Source organism: Centruroides vittatus, unplaced genomic scaffold (genome assembly GCF_030686945.1).
Source record: "Centruroides vittatus isolate TY-2023 unplaced genomic scaffold, ASM3068694v2 contig_1916, whole genome shotgun sequence".
Classification (NCBI taxonomy): Eukaryota; Metazoa; Arthropoda; class Arachnida; order Scorpiones; family Buthidae; genus Centruroides; species Centruroides vittatus.
In genome coordinates, this window is record NW_027121179.1 from 350,235 (window position 1) to 369,601 (window position 19,367).

Genomic DNA, 19,367 nt, shown 5'->3' on the forward strand with positions numbered 1-19,367 from the left:
TTTGTTTACCCTTGACACTGGGCCCAGAGCTTAAGCCCTATTAGTCCCTATGTAGATCCGCTTCTGTACACAATACATGTATTCTGACTGGGTACCGTAAAATCTGGCCGTGTGAAATGTTTCCAATGACGTCATGTGCGCGCACTTGTTCGCACTGCGTTAACCTCCACACGAGCAAGCAATCTCACGAGTTCCCGCAACATCTCACTGACTTAAAATGGCTAGCCGCTAGCTGCCAATGAAAAACAAACACAAATGATAAAAGAGTTTACACGTTCGAATAAATTATTATTGGCATATTTGTTCTCATATAAAAAGTATATTGACAGTCAAAACTTTCTCTTAAGCATACGGCGCATGCTAAGCAAGCCCAGAGAATTCGCCCCTGATCGTACATTATGCAAGGAGCTTCAAACTCTATGATTCAATGTTGGATCAGCTCAAATTCAATTTTGGCTATAATTTAAAATTCCACGTTTCTAAGATTGGATCTCACTGTTTTATGAATAGAATTATAAGACTGTAGGAAAAAAACAACCTAAGGAGAGATTTTTGTTGTAATACAATGATATAAATTGTTTCAAATGATCAAAAACGTCACGCGATAATTATGACGTAATTCCACGAAAGTTAAATCGTCAATGATAATTTCAATAATTGTCACACTGTGGCGCATTATATATATTTTGGGAATATCATAAAATAAAAAAAATTATAGTATATAAATTAAATAATAATTTAATATTTAATAAATGTTTTTAATTAGAAAATATTTCGTTTTTTCAAATAATAAAATATTTCTATCTTTCGGAATTTATGAAGCAAGAGCGACTGTATTGTAGTAGAAACTACCAAGTTTAATTGCCCGAGAAGAATGATAATCTATTCAACTAGATTTTGGCAATATACCAACTTTTATTGCTTGTTTTCCTTATATAAAACCCATTCGTTTCCTATTACAGCAAAGACTGCTTCAACTGAAGATGCATCGCTCAATTGGCTTATTAATTTTTACAGTTTTATGTTGCAAAATTTGTAAGTAATTTTCTATTCTTTAAAACTTGAAAATTTAAATTTTGAAACGTAAAATTGTATAACAGTTGCCGATAAAAGATGTTTTACGGACCAGGAGATCGAGTGTATAAGGGATGTCTTTACGAGTGAAGAGGTATAACATAAAATTTTATATAATACGCAAGACCAGGTTTAAGACCATTTTAAACTTGATGCGCCTAAACTGTAATATAAAAGATGCCCTTTCCTTCTATCAAATAATAATAAAATTTTAAAATGCGCGGCCCTAAACTTTAGTTTATTTATCATACGGTGCTGACAATTAAGTTTGCTTTAAATTCGCAATTTTTAAATATTAGGCAGATAATATTCTGTGGAACTGCTGTACAAATGGTATTAACGCTACGGTAAGTACTTTTAAATAATAAAAAATTTGTTATATAACTACGATTTCATTATTACTATTAATTAATGCGTTTGTTTACTAATATGCAAACAGGGAGAATGCTTTCGAGAAAGAGTGTTTCTGGTAAAATTTATTTTTATACAGCACGTCTGCATCTTTAATGATTAAGATACTTGATATATATTATATATATACTGTATTTACTTTCAGATGGAGAAAAAATGTCAGCCTAAAGAAATGTATTCTCCCTGTTTTCCTCACAAACTTCAAAATCATGTAAGTGTATTTATATTATTATTTGTATTTAAAATATATCTAATCTTTAAAATTTACAGTTTATTTTATTTTATTTTGCAGACTAAATTCAAAGTTATTCTTACAGATGAATTTATGGTAAAAAAAAATTAATTTTTCTTTTTCTTTCATTTATATGGTGTATCCGATAAACGCGCGATATTTTATTTTATTTATTTACTTAGTCTCTTTTCACCGTATGGGCACCAGGAAGGTCTTTTCCTATAGCCATTGTAGATTTGGACAGGCCCGTAATGAGGGCTTATCAGAGATGGATCCCGTATATTCGGAACATACCATCCTCTGAAAAAATTCCTGCTCGTCCAGATTCGATCTCAGATCCCAAAGCGATAGACAAACATGTTAATTCCTTAAATCGTCAATCTCGCGGAATTGTGTTAACTTACTACTGTAGGATTTCGGGCTCGAACCCAGTTCCAGTTCTTATAATTTATGGTGGGTTGGGTAGGGGTATTGTTTACCTTTTCGCGCGGGTCAGGTCTTCCTGCAATGGGTTTAATTGGGCAGTTTGTGGGCTATAAGGACTTTAAATAATCAGGTAAAATTTTAATTTATATACATACTAGTAGGCGCGGCGCAATCACGCTGCTAATATGAATGTGATATACAATCATTAATAATCAATCATCATAAATAATAATAACAATAATAATACAATAATAAATGTAAATCAAATTTAACTGAAAAATTGAATTTATTTTATACGATTATATTTTTAATATAAAGTTGGCTGCACGGAAATAAATTTTTACTTAACAATATTTAAATTCATATACGACTTCTTACAATGCTTACATCATAAATACAATGGAAACTCGATTATCGAACTGGATGCAACCAGGGGTCTTTCGAATAAACGAAATTTGGGATAATCCAAAATTACTGTTTTTGTGTTTCAGGTACTGCATAAAGCACTGTACATTTAATTCCTATAAGCACTGTAATGCAATGTAAATTAATTTAAATACTTACTGTATTTAAATTTACTCAAAATCTGACGTAATGTTACATCTATATATAATCTAGTTTCGCGGCGCTACAATCGACAGATAACGTTGTAATTTCTAGCTACTCGAAGAATCTGACTCTGTGTATCGTATTCTGTGGTATGTACTGTACAACGCTTCATATTCTGGTGTTTTTTTAATAACCATTTTGGATAATCGAGTTTCTACTGTACTTATAAATACAAACTTATACCGGTATGAAGATAATACTTAATCAATTTATTTTACTAGAACTCAATTCAAGAACCTGGCTGTAAAAAATTGATGAAGATAAAGGTACTCACTTACTACTATATTTGTTTATATGAATATAATTTTTATATTGAAATATGCATTTAAATTTTAGCAAAAGGTTGAAATAATTTGTCAGCAAGACGATCTCGATAAAGATTTTGATGTAGTTTGTTCAACATTCGCTTACAGAGATATGGAAGAATAAGAACATTGCGAAGCAATCGTAACAATTAAATGTCTACTCGGAATTTTTTTATATTATTATTAAATATTCAAAATGGTAATAAGAATTCTTGAATGTTGTTTTGCAATATCATAAATCTGTTACTTTAAAGTTGCGCTTGTGTAAGTGAAAATATTTAAAAATTTATATCGAAATTAAAGCAGATAAAAATATCAATTTTTCGATTTAAAATTGTTTTCGTATATTTAGAATAACTTTTCATGATATAAAAGATATTTTATTTAATATAAAAGTCTGTAAATTATATTTAAGGAAAAACTTCCACTTACTGTTTTCGCTTCAATGCATTCGAATTATAAAAACATTATTCAAAATTGCGATGATTTACTATTTTTCTGAACAAGTTTAATATACTAAGTAAATAACTATTATCAAATTTTATGTTTACAAAGTTTGCATTAATTTCTTTTTTGGAATTTTGCTTTTTGCGCACTAAGGCCTTCCATCGTGAGTGGAGGAGGCTCACAATTGCCTCCGTACGGAATCCGACATGTCCGAGACAGATCGCTCATAAAAAATCTCTGAGGTAGGGATTTTTCCCATTCCCAGAGATTTTTATGAGCAATCTGTCTTGTTAGGGATTAGCTCACAAAGCGGTAAGCTGACTCTTTAACCCTTTCGGCATCCGGCCATTATGAATTAATGTTTAATATGTAAAATTGCTATTCTGTAGTATTAAAAATTAAATTAAATTCCTATTAGGAAGAAACACAATATTTTGTTCTTGATATAATTGATATATGTAAGATATTTAAAATTTAATATATATTATATTTTTAATATTCCTTACTGGGTTTATGGTATTCCGGAGAAAGATGAACAGCTATTCAACGTAAAATTGTATAACTGATATTATAACTATTGTATAACTATTGTATTGTATAAGTATTGTATTGATATTATAACTATTGTATGGTATCGGGTAAACAATTTTAAATACAATTAAAACTATTGTATTTAAAACTTAAAATAAATGCAAACATTAACTATTTCCGCATTTTTCTATTGTTAATTGTGATTGTATTTCGTTCAATAATCGAGATTCTCAATTATTGTAAAAGATCTATTCGTGATGATTTGGCACGTCTACAAATTAAACACGCACATTTTATTATTCTCTTAAACCTCTTTGAAAAATTTTAATATAACATTTAAATACAAGGCAAATAACTGAAAAACGTAGAAAAAGTATAAATGATTTTAAAAATAACACATCAGTCTTAATTTAAATACATACATGGCCAAATGGTTATGTCGGGCTTCGACTTTCACTAGCCGATTGCTCCATTGTGGGCCTGGCCAAACTCATAATAGGCTTGCTGAAGAAAAGTGCCCATAGTGTTAAAAACTAAAAAAGCAACCGGATGGCAGAAGCAGTTAAAGCCTGGTACTCACATGCGGAAACGGACGACGGAAACCGTCGACGGAAGCGGTTGCCGTTCCGTCGTCGTTCCGTATCGCGTGTACTTACTTGCGGAAATTACCCTACAATTGAAACACGCCATCTGCCAGCCGTAAATATAAACAAGCTACGACAGTAGGAAGGCCACGTGCCAGTAGTGGAAAATGGCTTTGTTCTTTCAATTAAACTTTTTAAGTTTGGCTTTGATCTTATCGCAAATAAAAAACCCTCAAAAACAAATAATTTGGATAGGAAAAATATTCTAAATCGTCGAAAGTTAGCTTTCGTCACCGAATTTCGATTACGCCATTCCCAATACTTTACGCAGTAAGTTACGTCTATTTGACATTAATATTTAAATTTGATAGTAATATAGCGTATACATGAAATATATTAGCGTATTAGTGTACAAATAAAGCTTTTTAGCTTGCTGACCGCCATAGTTCGAATGCTATCGTCCCACGTGATCTTTATGACGACATTGCTAAACGATCTTCCTATCGGTCTAATTTTTGCCGTTCCGCTTTCCGCGACGGCAAAAGTGAAGTCATTTTGTCGTTCCGTCGACAGTTTCCGTCGTCCGTTGCCGCATGTGAGTACCAAGCTTAAGACGCCAGCCTACCACTACTCTAGAAGATCGAAAAATTCCAGAATTTTAGTGTCCCGGCCGGTTTAATTTTCGTTATGTATACATGACAAAGGAAAGCAATGGATTCGTGTCAAATTTGATGTTTGTTTGTTTATTAATTTACGGCAACGCACATTGGGCGATCTGCCTAGGGGATGTCTTCCGGGAGTCTTTTTAAGGATAACTGCCCTCTATTCTGGCGTTATATACGTGGAGAAAAGCTTTCTAGCGAGGCGCGAATTCACGACCGAACTCCCAGTGTTAAGGGAATAGAACCGCTTGGCCACTGGTGGCCTGTCAAATTTGACCCTCCAGGTTGTTTGCAAATCTCCACGTTTTGAGATCCACTAAACCTAAAAAAAAAATAATAATAATAAAATGTCGCCTGTGTATGTACAGTACGTGTGCTGACGTCTATTTCTTAATATCTCAGAATAGAATAAATATTAAGAAATGAAATTTGGCACGATAACTTACATATAAGGGCCATTGATGTTCTTAAATTTGGTGGTTAAAAGGTTGAGAGAATGGAGAGATAGGGGAAGGTCATATGTCGAGAGGAGTCGAATTTAATAAAGATTTTACTTATTAGCATTTACAAGTTTTTTTTTTTTTAATAAAATTCATCTTTGCCTAAAAATATTAAGCTTTTTCCATTTTATAGTAATTAAAAATATAAAATTTACTTTTTAATAAAATCTCATGTCAGATGGTCCCATACACAGTTTTATTTATTATGATTAATAATATAAAAGTTATTTTTAAAATAAAATCTAAGAGCCAGGAAAGTTACGCTACTCGTTGCTGGATTTTTTCATTGCGGTCTGTTCTGGGTATGTCAGGTCCCGTTCCTTACCACCTGTTCGCTTCCAATGTGGGCCTAGATATTAATCATACTCTTCATTCTCTTATTGTTCACAGTAAGGAAGGAAATAGAATGATTAATCTAACTTTTTCATATTAATAACAAATTCGTGTAGTAATTTTCTTTATCCTTTCTCTTCTACATTCAATAAAAGGTTTTTTTTTTAAATATTTGTTATGGATTTTATCAGATTACAGTGGAGCGGCTAGATGAAAAGAGTCGGGACCTGATATATCTGGGTCAAATCATCTATAAAAAGTTTTTGAAGTTCTGTACGGGCTCGAATCCGGATTTCTCAGAGTAAAACTCTAACATTTTAAGCTCCTCCTCATCGTTATCTGGATCGTAAATACTTACAACATGAATATTAAAATTTTAAAAAGAAAATAAAATGGCTGACGAATTTAGAATTAAGAAAATATGTAGAAAAGACTAAAATGTCTTGATTTTCGCCATGTCAAATCATCAGGAAGAACAGTCTTCTATTTCAGAAACGACTTTTTATTAGTTTCTGATGAATTTCTTTGAGATTATTTTATTATAAATTTCATTCTCGAAGGCAAGGTTCTTCAACCTGGGTTCCGCTAAAGATTTTAAGGTTTCTTTCACATCATACGCGCCTTTCTCCGCGGTTCAACAAATTCGTGTTACTTTGTATTTTTTGTATTATTTTGTTCTGTGTGTTTGTGTGTAATAATTAGTTTTGTATTTACATGTTTCATATAAAATAAAGTTTTATTTCGTATTCCCCCCCCCCACTTTCTAAATCTAGTTACAATGTGCCTAGCAATTGTTTAAAATAGATAGCATTTGGTTTGGTCGAAGGTCAAATTTTCTAAGATATAATATATTTTATTTTTTATATAATAAATATAAGAGATTTTCCTTCAGTCACCGCTTACCCCACACCCTGAAGATACACCCCAAACCATCATCCTTTCTTAAAACCGTTATTCAGTGTTTCTCAGAGAATGGTCTGAGACTACAATTTTCCGGGGGGTTAGTCTATCTCACTGTTTTTCGTGATATGTAAAAGAGAATGTTTAGGTGGAACTTGAGTAGATAACCAGTTTGAAAACACTGTCTTAAATTGTTAATTATTATAATCTAGAAGGGTTCCAAAAACTGTGTAAGGTTGAAGACTCCTGCTCTAAAGCATAACATTATATCTAATCAAATTTTAATTAACAGAATATTTCGATAAAATTCCACGCGTACGAAAACAAAAACTTGCTACAATTACAAATCTATACCAGTTGAAATGGGAGTGAAAATAGAGTGACAATGTATATTTTAAAGAGTGGTCTTGTGTCATATTCACAACCAAGGATACAGTTAGAAATCAGCCAATAAGCATTCACGTACTAAAACTGAAGTGAATGGTAATGGACTAACTCTAGATTCTTGGTTATTAATATTGGCCGTTAATGTCTCATATTTATTTTGCTAATGTAGCATTAAGACTATGTGTATCTATTACTGGGTCTTTGGAGTTGGTAGACCGAGCCTCCTACAAACTGACTTTAAATTTTTGAAAGTTACCTCTGATTCCTTTCTCTAAACAATTTAGAATATACTGTATTGAAAATGTTTTGATTTTCGCCATGTCGAATCACTAAGAATCAAGGTCTATAAACCATAAAGTCCGGACATCAATGTTCCCTATGGAGCCGCCATTTTGGATCCGCAGTTCCAACGTCAGGTATAGATTTCATGCTATTTCATGCTAAGGAACGTGCAGTTTACGTGCTGTAAACTGCACGTTCCTTCGAGTTCGAGCCACGGAATTTCTTTTATAATTTCAAATACAGTCAAACCTGTTTTTATGCGCTCTTTTTATGTGCGATTTTTATTTGTGCGATTTTTTTAATGCGAATTTTTAATTTGTGCGATATAGTTGGCGACTAGTCTCGTGCGATTCGTCATGTCTCACGTTGACTTATTATAGCTAAATAAACTTATTATAGCATAAATGCACTTATTATAGTAATATTATTGCATGAATATGCGAAAGATGAAATAATTTACTTTTTAAGTCAACAAAACACCACCTGGACAAAAATATGTAAAACAGACGATAGACCAGACGATGCAGTCAAGTGCTGACATCTGTTGTCAATAAATTCTATTTCGTACGGTTTTGAGTTATTTTCTATGTGAGACTTTTTTTATGCGGTCCCTGTTGACCGCATAAAAAATTATTTTTTAAATTGTGTTGCGAAAACTATTATTTACAGCCATTCGTGAAGTTTCGTGAGATTTTTTTTAATGCGTTTTTTTTATGCGGTCCCTATCCCCCGCATAAAAACAGGTTTGACTGTATAGTATTTTTTCATTTAGAGGTTATTCTGACACACAATTAAAGACTTTGACTAGATAGGTTTCAAAATAAAAAGTCATGTCCATGGTGTGTATAATGAAGTACGAGGATAAATTTAGCTAGTTTTGAAATGCAAAATTAGAGAAGAAATTTGGAATATTGTTAAAATAAGAATATATTTAGTTTTCTATATTCACACGCACTTTTACATTATAGAAAGTGCAAACAGGAGCTCAGATTAAACATTTTTATAAATTAAAATTAAATGAAAAAAAGTAAAACATTCTCACAAACTTTACATTTATGTAAAGTAAACCTTTAAAAGTGTTTGCAAGAGATAATAATTTCCTTCATTTAGGAACTTTCTTGTGCATATAAACGAAATTTATTTATATAAGCGAAATTTTAGAATACGCAAATAAAATCAACTTAAATATTAAATTTACTGAAGAGCATGAATTAAATAATCAGTTAAATTATTTAGACATAACAATTAAAAGATTCGATGATCGTTTGAAATATTGCAAATTTGAAAAACCGTGTAATACGAAGAAAGTAAATCAATTCTAAATCATAATGTCCTTTAAATCAAAAATATAATGTATATTTAATGGAAATAACAAAGATTTTTTTCTTGAATAACAAATATAGATCAACGAGAAAAAGAAATTGAAGTACACACATAAGAAATATATCTTAAATGGATACCCAAAAAGATTGTTAAATGGCTGGTATAACCGTTTTTTAAGAAATAGACTTAAAGTTAAACAACGTCAAGAAATAAAGCAGTACGTATCATTTCCGTACATGAAATGTATTTATGAGAAATATAATAAATTTCTTAATCAAAAATTAATTAGATTGGCTCCATCCCAAAATAACAAGTTGTCAAATATGATGATTATACGAAGTACTAGTAAAAGAGATTTATTAGAAGAAGAAGACGTCGTTTATCGGATAGAATGCACGTGTAACAGTCCCAGTTTTTACATGGGTGAAACGAAACGAAGATTGAAGATTAGACTGTCCGAACCCTGGCTGCTGTAAGGTTAAAAAATATCTTCTAACACTGTAATGTTAATAATTGTCAGATCAATACTAATAAATTAAAAATCGTCTTTAGGGAAAAAAAACAATGTAAAACGGAAAGTAAAAGAACATTTCGCTATGGGAATTCTTTGTAAACTATATAAGTGGTTTCTCCTAACAAAGTATTGTCGGAATATGAACTGTGTACGATTAAACCTACTGAAGAGGCCTTTCGTGAAAGGCGAAATGCATTTAGGAAGTTTGTTAATGTAAATAAAAAGTTTTCTCTCTGCAAGTTGATTTCCTTCTATCTTTTTAACTTTAGTCTTTTTAAAACATTGTTTATACAATGTTTTAAAAAATTTTTAAGTTATACAATATCCATATGTCAGAACTGGAAGAAAAATATAATTTTTTCGTATATTTTACAAGTAAAAGGAAATTTATTTATTTTTATAGAGAATTAAATAAGTATAATATAAAAATTTATTAAACAGTACACAAAAAATTGAAATATCTACTTCAACTTTATTTATTGTTTATTTTATAATAAAATGATTATTAAGTAAAATAATTATTCATTAGAATGTACAATTTGTACAGTACTATGTTACATTACTCTCAATTACTATGAAATGTAATTTAAATGATTGAAAGTTTTAATTTCGATTACTTTATTTTATTTTAAATTTTAGTGTGTTTTCAGTTTACAAACATATTGTAACATTTATTCTGTTTAATAAGTTACATAATAATGTTATACAACCTGTCAGAAAATTAAAATTTTACCACAAACTGTCTATGGACTAGTATTGATCTGAGAATCATGTTCTAATGTAATTTAAACAGGTTAATTAACAACCACTTTAATGATGCAAACTAGAGTACCTAGATATCAGAATTTTAGTTTTTCGATATTTTTTAGTTTAATAAAGCAACATGTTTTTCGTAAAAATGCTTTATTAAACTAAAAAAATTTGTCATTTCTTAATATAAACCCATAGACCACGTGATGACAGTCGACAGAATGGCGACGATGACTCGTGTGTCGCTACTCTGATATCTAAGTACTCTAATGCAAACATTTTATAATAAGTGTTAAATATTAAAGCAGTTTATAAACTGGATTTTTGTTTTTATCTAACAATATAAAATATTTAAAAGAAATCTTTATTAGTAACCCGATACTGTATTTTCCAATTTCGTTAAACCTGTTACTTTAGAAAATGCAACATGTTCACACCGAATGACAATACAGTAGACCCCCTATAACACGGGTTTATATAACACGGATTCGTATAACTCGGCGAAAAAATTGCGATCGTGTTCGTATAACACGCTAAAAGAGACTCGTATAGCACGGTAAAACGTCATCGCCGACTCGTGTCGCGACAGGATTGGTCGAATGTGGACCAATAGCGTATATTGTACAAACCGTTGAGTTTAAACGAGCACTGGACCTACTAAAAACACATTTATTATTCAACGGCCATAAAAATTATATTTTTATTAATGATGTCTCCAAAGTTAAGTTATTTTTCTGCGAAAAATTCGCTGATCAGGAAACACGCACCCGCCGTTCGATGAGCCGCTCCGCGACGAAAACAAGCTTAAGCAATGGCGTCGTCGAACCGTTCGACGACGCCATTGTAGGATTACTTACCGAGTGCGCACCGCACTCGGTAAGTTATCCTACAATTTTTTATTTATAGCTTAGTTTATATGGATTTTTCCCAAAAATTATACGTTATTTGGAAATGTTGAGTCAAATTAGTCTAGAATCGATTAATTTTATGGAAGAAAACCTTTCAAACAGCCGTAGCCCCTGAACTGCACACGTGCCGGGCTGTGATTAGCTCATGTATTTAAGTGACTCGTACAACACGGAATCATATAACACGGAACGTATCTACAGTGTTATAGGGGGGGGTCTACTGTATACGCAGGAAATAGCATTATTTGTATCAAAATATGAATTTATAAAAGCAATAATAATTATAAAATATGCACTAAATTTTAGTTGAATTTTTCTTATTGAATATATTCAAGCTAGAAAGACAATCTTCACCCGTGATTACCGGTACAAATAAATTCCAATACAGTCTCTTCAACCTTAAAATTCCCGGTACATAAGACGACAGTTAACACATAAACTAACGTTTTCGATCCTCCACCGAGGTCTTCGTCAGGTTCGTTGATCATGGAATGCGAAAAGAATCGAACGCTTTCGAAATTCAAAAAAATCGAATATCCCCGCGTGCAGTAATGACGAATGCTACATCGTAAATTTAATAGACAGGAGTAAAACATGATTACCACTGCGGATGTATCTCAGAGGCATATCGCCACGCGCACGATAATACGTTACTTTCCTTGAAATTAATACATTTCCCCGATTTGGTAGCCTTGTAAATCTCAAGAGTCTCCAAAGCCCTGATGTGGTCCGTCTTAAACGACTTCTTAATGAGTCTGGTGTTATCGAAGTCTGCTCTTATATCGGGGTCCGTAGCGTACGTCGACAGGGCGGTGGTGTGTCTTTTTTTGGCCACATCATATCTATGCTCAGAAACCCTTTTTTGAACAGATCTCTTGGTAGACCCAATGTATACCAGGTCCCTTTGGAACCTGTGATCTCTTATCGGGATACTATACACCCCTGGTGCCCTTAACATATCTGATTTGTCTTTAGCGTTTCTGAGAAGCGAGTAGATAGATCGCGTCCTCGAGTATGCCAACTCGGTGCCCTTCCTTAGCGCTATTTCCTTGTACAAGGAATGCAGACGTTTGTTGTATTGTACAACCGTGCGTTGGTGTTGGTCGGGATTCAAATTAGACTCACTCCGCACCGCGGAGGCGTGTCGCGCTGTACTTGTATCAAGGAAATTACGGGCTAAACTACGGATAAGGTTACCTCCGTACCCATGACTAGCGGCAATGTCTTCAATGTGTTTAAGCTCCGTGATCATATCTTCTCTTTTAGAATTATGGGTGAATGCCCTACTAACTAACGCCCTGAACGCCGCTATCTTGTATGGATATGGATCTTCAGACCCAGCGGGTATGTATATAGGCAGGTAGCCGGGTTTGTAGTACACCCGCGTCTCAATATTGTTCATATTGAGTTGAATGGTGACGTCTAAAAAGTGCACTCTGGTGTCTGATAGTTGATCAAGTTTGAGCGTTAGGCCATACGGGTTGTCATTTACGCTGTGCAAAAAATCATCAACCTTCGGCTCGTTCTTCCATATGATAATCACGTCATCCACGTACCTACGGTACAAAATAATATCAGGTGTGAACCTGGAAATGACTTCCCTCTCTAACCGCCGTAACACTAATTCGCATAGGTCGCCCGAAATAGGGCTCCCCATGGGTACTCCCCTCTTTTGTAGATATGTGGTATTGCCGAACCTAAACAGCGAATTGTAGCACATTAGATGCGTGAGCTCAAGTACATGCTTGCGGTGTGCTGGAACGTTGTACTTGGATAGTAAGACGTCCCTAAGGGCGCAGAAGCAATGTTGGAGTTTGATGGATGGATACAGAGCCTGAAAATCAAACACCGTGACGTGCGCGTTCTCAGTTATCTGTGTACTTTTCAACTCGTCGACCAGCTCTCTGGAGTTCTTCACCGTTAGAGAATAATCTTCTAGATGTCTAGCTAATATGCAGTGTAACTTGTTCTCCATGGAGAACAAGTTACACTGCATATTAGCTAGACATCTAGAAGATTATTCTCTAACGGTGAAGAACTCCAGAGAGCTGGTCGACGAGTTGAAAAGTACACAGATAACTGAGAACGCGCACGTCACGGTGTTTGATTTTCAGGCTCTGTATCCATCCATCAAACTCCAACCTTGCTTCTGCGCCCTTAGGGACGTCTTACTATCCAAGTACAACGTTCCAGCACACCGCAAGCATGTACTTGAGCTCACGCATCTAATGTGCTACAATTCGCTGTTTAGGTTCGGCAATACCACATATCTACAAAAGAGGGGAGTACCCATGGGGAGCCCTATTTCGGGCGACCTATGCGAATTAGTGTTACGGCGGTTAGAGAGGGAAGTCATTTCCAGGTTCACACCTGATATTATTTTGTACCGTAGGTACGTGGATGACGTGATTATCATATGGAAGAACGAGCCGAAGGTTGATGATTTTTTGCACAGCGTAAATGACAACCCGTATGGCCTAACGCTCAAACTTGATCAACTATCAGACACCAGAGTGCACTTTTTAGACGTCACCATTCAACTCAATATGAACAATATTGAGACGCGGGTGTACTACAAACCCGGCTACCTGCCTATATACATACCCGCTGGGTCTGAAGATCCATATCCATACAAGATAGCGGCGTTCAGGGCGTTAGTTAGTAGGGCATTCACCCATAATTCTAAAAGAGAAGATATGATCACGGAGCTTAAACACATTGAAGACATTGCCGCTAGTCATGGGTACGGAGGTAACCTTATCCGTAGTTTAGCCCGTAATTTCCTTGATACAAGTACAGCGCGACACGCCTCCGCGGTGCGGAGTGAGTCTAATTTGAATCCCGACCAACACCAACGCACGGTTGTACAATACAACAAACGTCTGCATTCCTTGTACAAGGAAATAGCGCTAAGGAAGGGCACCGAGTTGGCATACTCGAGGACGCGATCTATCTACTCGCTTCTCAGAAACGCTAAAGACAAATCAGATATGTTAAGGGCACCAGGGGTGTATAGTATCCCGATAAGAGATCACAGGTTCCAAAGGGACCTGGTATACATTGGGTCTACCAAGAGATCTGTTCAAAAAAGGGTTTCTGAGCATAGATATGATGTGGCCAAAAAAAGACACACCACCGCCCTGTCGACGTACGCTACGGACCCCGATATAAGAGCAGACTTCGATAACACCAGACTCATTAAGAAGTCGTTTAAGACGGACCACATCAGGGCTTTGGAGACTCTTGAGATTTACAAGGCTACCAAATCGGGGAAATGTATTAATTTCAAGGAAAGTAACGTATTATCGTGCGCGTGGCGATATGCCTCTGAGATACATCCGCAGTGGTAATCATGTTTTACTCCTGTCTATTAAATTTACGATGTAGCATTCGTCATTACTGCACGCGGGGATATTCGATTTTTTTGAATTTCGAAAGCGTTCGATTCTTTTCGCATTCCATGATCAACGAACCTGACGAAGACCTCGGTGGAGGATCGAAAACGTTAGTTTATGTGTTAACTGTCGTCTTATGTACCGGGAATTTTAAGGTTGAAGAGACTGTATGGGAATATTCAAGCTATCTTGTTTGGCCCTGATAAAAGGAAACATCAACTAGAAGAGGAAAATAATGTTCTGTAGTCTTCCAAGCAAGTAATCATCTACTATATAAAGCTGAAAAAATGGGCAGTCTTTCTTTCTGCCATGGTATGCCAAAAACGGCCACTAGGGCGCCCCTAGCTATTATTTAAATCAAGGTCTATATAAGAAGGTCAGGACACGCGTATTGGAGCAGCCATTTTGGGACTTTTTGAGTCGCATGTTTAAAACACACTTGTACGAGCAGTCAGTTTTATACGACATTAATTTAACTAAAATTGCATAAATTAGTTTAATTAATGCCGTATAAAACTGACTGCTCGTACAAGTTTGTTTTAAACATGCGATTCAAAAAGTCCCAAAATGGCTGCTCCAATACGCGTGTACTGACCTTCTTGTATAGACCTTGATTTAAATTAATTTAAATTAACAATATAAATTATTTTATATTTTTACAGTATAATACTTAGCACAGTACATTGACGGCCGGATGGCCGAGCGGTAAAGGTGGCAGCCTTCCGCTTTGGGGGACCTGGGATCGAATCCGAACGGGTCGAATAATCCCCAGGAATTTTTCGGGGGGTGGTCCGTTCGGATATGTCGGGCCCCGTCCCTCACCACCCGGTCGCCCCATTGTGGGCCTGGCCGAACCCATAATGGGCCTACCAAAAGAGGCCCTCTTAGTGCCCACAGGGCGGAAAGAGTTAAAAAAAAAAAAAAAAAGTACAGTACATTATTATTTTTATTCGTAATTTAGAATGCCCCGATGCCTGTATCGGGTCTTTCGACTTGTTTATAGTATGTAGCATTCGTGGACCAGAAAAATGATTTTTTTATTATTATTTCAAATAATAATAAATATAATTTAATTATTTTAATAACTAATTTAAAAATACCATATATGATTTTATTATTTAAAAAAGAATTATTAAATTAATTAAAATAGATTAATTGGTAAATTTAGTTTTGGCTATAATTTAAAATGCCACGTTTCTAAAATTGGATTTCACTGTTTTATGGATAGAAGTATAAGATGGTAGTAAAAAACAACCTAAGGAGAGATTTTTATCTTTTCGTTCTAATATAATAATATAAATTATTTCAAATGATCAAAAACGTCACGCAATAATTATGACGTAATTCCACGAAAGTTAAACCGTCAATGATAATTTTAATAATTGACGCACTGTGACGCATTATATATATTCCGAAAACGACGTCATAAAATTACAAAAAGTTATAGTGCATACATTAACTAATAATTTAATAATTAATAAGTGTTTTTATTTATTATGAAAATATTTCTATCTTTCGGAATTTATAAAGCAACAGCGACTGTATTGTAGTAGAAACTACCAATTTTAATTGCCCGAGAAGAATGATAATCTATTCAACTAGATTTTGGCAATATACCAACTTTTATTACTCGTTTTCCTTATATAAAACTCGTTCATATCCTATTACAGCAAAGACTGCTTCAACTGAAGATGCATCGCTCAATTGGCTTATTAATTTTTACAGTTTTATGTTGTAAAATTTGTAAGTAATTTTCTATCCTTAAAACTTAAAAATTTAAATTTTGAAACGTAAAATTGTATAACAGTTGCCGATAAAAGATGTTTTACGGACCAGGAGATCGAGTGTATAAGGGATGTCTTTACGAGTGAAGAGGTATAACATAAAATTTTATATAATACGCAAGACTAGGTTTAAATTTGATTCGCCTAAACTGTAATATAAAAGATGCCCTTTCCTCCTATCAACTAATAATAAAATTTTAAAATGAGCGGCCCTAAACTTTAGCTTATTTATCATACAGTGCTGACAATTAAGTTTGCTTTAAATTCGCAACTTTTAAATATTAGGCAGATAATATTCTGTGGAACTGCTGTACAAATGGTATTAACTCTACGGTAAGTACTTTTAAATAATAAAAAATAGTTATATAACTACGATTTCATTATTACTATTAATTAATGCGTTTGTTTACTAATATGCAAACAGGGAGAATGCTTTCGATGAAAGAGTGTTTCTGGTAAAATTTATTTTTATACAGCACGTCTGCATCTTTAATGATTAAGATACTTGATATATATTATATTTACTTCAATGATGGATAAATGTCAGCCTAAAGAACTGACTTCTAAACAACTGGTTTCTTCCTGTTTTTTTCGTAAAATTCAGAATCGTGTATGTATGTTTATATTATTATTTATGTTTAAATTATATCCAATCTTTGAAATTTACGTTTTATTTTACTTTTTTTTCCAGAGTGAATTCAAGGTTATTCTTACAGAACTTGTGGTAAAAAGAAAAATAATTAATTTTTTTTTTACTAAGTTTTTGTTTTTAATTAATTTATATGGCGTATTCGATAAACGCGCGATATTTTATTTTATTTATTTATTTAGACTCTTTTTGCCTTATGGGCACCAGGAAAGTTTTTTCCGATAGCCATTGTAGATTTGGACAAACCGTAATGAGGGCTGTCAGAAAGTGAGGGATGGGTCCGATATATTCGGGACATATTATCCTCTGAAAAATTCTTGCTCATCCATATTCGATTCCAGATCCCAATGCGATAGACAGACACATGAATCTTCTTGGCAATAATCGTAGAGTTTCGTTAGCTCATTACTCGAGTCCAGTTCCAGTTCTTATAATTTATGGTGGGATGGGTAGAGGTATTGTTTACCTTCTCGCGCGGGTCAGGTCTTCCTGCAATGGGTTTAATTGGGCAGTTTGTGGGTTATAAGCACTTTAAATAATCAGGTCAAATTTTAATTTATATACATACTAGTAGGCGCAGCGCAATCACGCTGCTAAATAAACATGATATACAATAGTCTATAATTAATTCCTTTTAAGAAATTTTATCTGGAAAATAACCGGAAGGTTTTTCAGTTTAATAAAGAATACTTTTCACATCAAATATATAAATAAATTTTAAAATGGAAAATAACACTATAATGCAATTACTGTATTTAAATTAATTTACTCAAAATATGACTTAATGCTACGTCTATATATGACCTAGTTTCGCGGCGCGGCAATCGGCAGATAACGTAATTTCTAATTACTTGAAGAATCTGGTCTCTGTGTATCGTATTCTGTGGTATGTACCGGTACAACGCTTCATATTCTGGTGTTACTTTTTGTTTTTTGTTTTTATATAACCGTTTTGTATAATCGCGTTTCGTATAATCGCGGTATGAAGATGATAATTAATTTATTTTACTAGGACGCACTCCGAGAACCTGGCTGTAAAAAATTGATGAAGTTGAAGGTACTCACTATTACATTTGTTTATATGAATATAATTTTTATATTGAAATATGCTTATAAATTTTAGCAAAAGGTTGAAATAGTTTGTCAGCAAGAAGATCTCGATAAAGATTTTGATCTATTTTGTTCAATATTCGCTTACAGGGATATGGAAGAATAAGAACATTGTGAAGCAATCGTAACAATTAAATGTTTACTCCGTATATTTAGAATAACTTTTATAATCTGAAAGATATTTTATTTAATATAAAAGTCTATAAATTATGTTTAAGGAAAAATTTCAGTTATTGTTTTCGCTTCCAATGCATTCGAATTATTTAAAAACTTTATTCAAAATGGCGATGATTTACTATTTTTCTAAACGAGTTTTATATACTAAGTAAATAACTATTATCAAATTTTATGTTTACACAGTTTGCATCAATTTTTTTGAATTTTTTTCTTTCTGGGCACTAAGAAGCCCTTTCCCGTAGCCATTGTGAGTGGAGGAAGTCCACAATGGTAAGGTCCACAATGGTAAGGTCATAAAAACTTTTCTCTGAAAAAAAAAATCTCTGGATGGGGATTTTTATGAGCAATCTGTCTTGCTGGGGGTTGGTTCTCAAAGCGGTAAGCTGACTTTTTAACTTTTTCGGCATCCGGCCATTATGAATTAATGTTTAATATGTAAAATTGCTATTATGTAGTATTAAAATTAAATTAAATTCCTATAAGGAAGAAACACAATATTTTGTTCTTTGATATAATTAATATATGTAAGATATTTAAGATTTAATATATATTATATTTTTAATATTCCTTACTGGGTTTATGGTATACCAGAGAAAGATGAACAGCTATTCAACGTAAAATTGTATAACTGATATTATAACTATTGTATCACAGATGGTATCGGGTAAACATTTAAACTATTGTATTCGAAACTTTAAATAAATGCAAACATTAACTATTTCCGTCTTTTTCTATTGTTAATTGTGATTGTATTTCATTTAATAATCGAGACTTTCAGTTGTTGTAAAAGATCTATTCATGATGATTTGGCACGTCCTCAAATTAAACTCACACATTTTATTATTCTCTTAAACCTCTTTGAAAAATTTTAATATAACATTTAAATAGAAGACAAATAACTGAAAAATGTAGAAAAGGTATAAATGATTTTAAAATAACACATCAGTCTTAATTTAAATACATTGATGACCAAATGGTTATGTCGAGCTTTGTCCTTCACCAGCCGATTGCCCCATTGTGGACCTGGCCAAACCCATAGTAAGCTTGCTAAAGAAAAGACCCTTTTAGTGCCCA

General features: G+C 33.4%; 1 protein-coding gene and 1 long non-coding RNA gene across 3 annotated transcripts; both read left to right on the plus strand.

Moving 5' to 3' along the window:
* The first annotated feature begins 883 nt into the window (after nt 1-883).
* LOC136970330 (uncharacterized) lies at nt 884-19,011 on the plus strand. 2 transcript variants are annotated; one of them, XM_067264761.1, is made up of 8 exons: nt 884-1,035; nt 1,101-1,168; nt 1,374-1,421; nt 1,514-1,543; nt 1,631-1,696; nt 1,778-1,813; nt 18,019-18,063; nt 18,130-19,011. In XM_067264761.1, exons 1-8 carry the CDS (start codon nt 984-986, stop codon nt 18,220-18,222), a joined length of 438 nt encoding a protein of 145 aa, XP_067120862.1. In that variant the 5' UTR covers nt 884-983; the 3' UTR covers nt 18,223-19,011. The 2 variants fall into 2 exon arrangements, with proteins under 2 accessions (XP_067120862.1, XP_067120863.1); XM_067264762.1 differs by lacking the exons at nt 18,019-18,063; nt 18,130-19,011 and adding exons at nt 2,974-3,018; nt 3,089-3,934.
* Nucleotides 16,227-16,694, plus strand: LOC136970342 (uncharacterized). Its single transcript, XR_010879971.1, has 3 exons — nt 16,227-16,316; nt 16,381-16,448; nt 16,643-16,694. It is a non-coding gene; the product is annotated as an uncharacterized lncRNA (long non-coding RNA).
* Nucleotides 19,012-19,367: the final 356 nt, after the last annotated feature.

Bases quoted from the DNA above. Each gene is read 5' to 3' on its own strand.
- LOC136970330 (XM_067264761.1), top strand. From the start codon at position 984: ATGCATCGCTCAATTGGCTTATTAATTTTTACAGTTTTATGTTGCAAA. The intron at 1,814-18,018 runs GTAAAAAAAAAT...TTATTTTACTAG, and splicing joins TTCTTACAGATGAATTTATG to GACGCACTCCGAGAACCTGG. The intron at 18,064-18,129 runs GTACTCACTATT...TATAAATTTTAG, and splicing joins AAAAATTGATGAAGTTGAAG to CAAAAGGTTGAAATAGTTTG.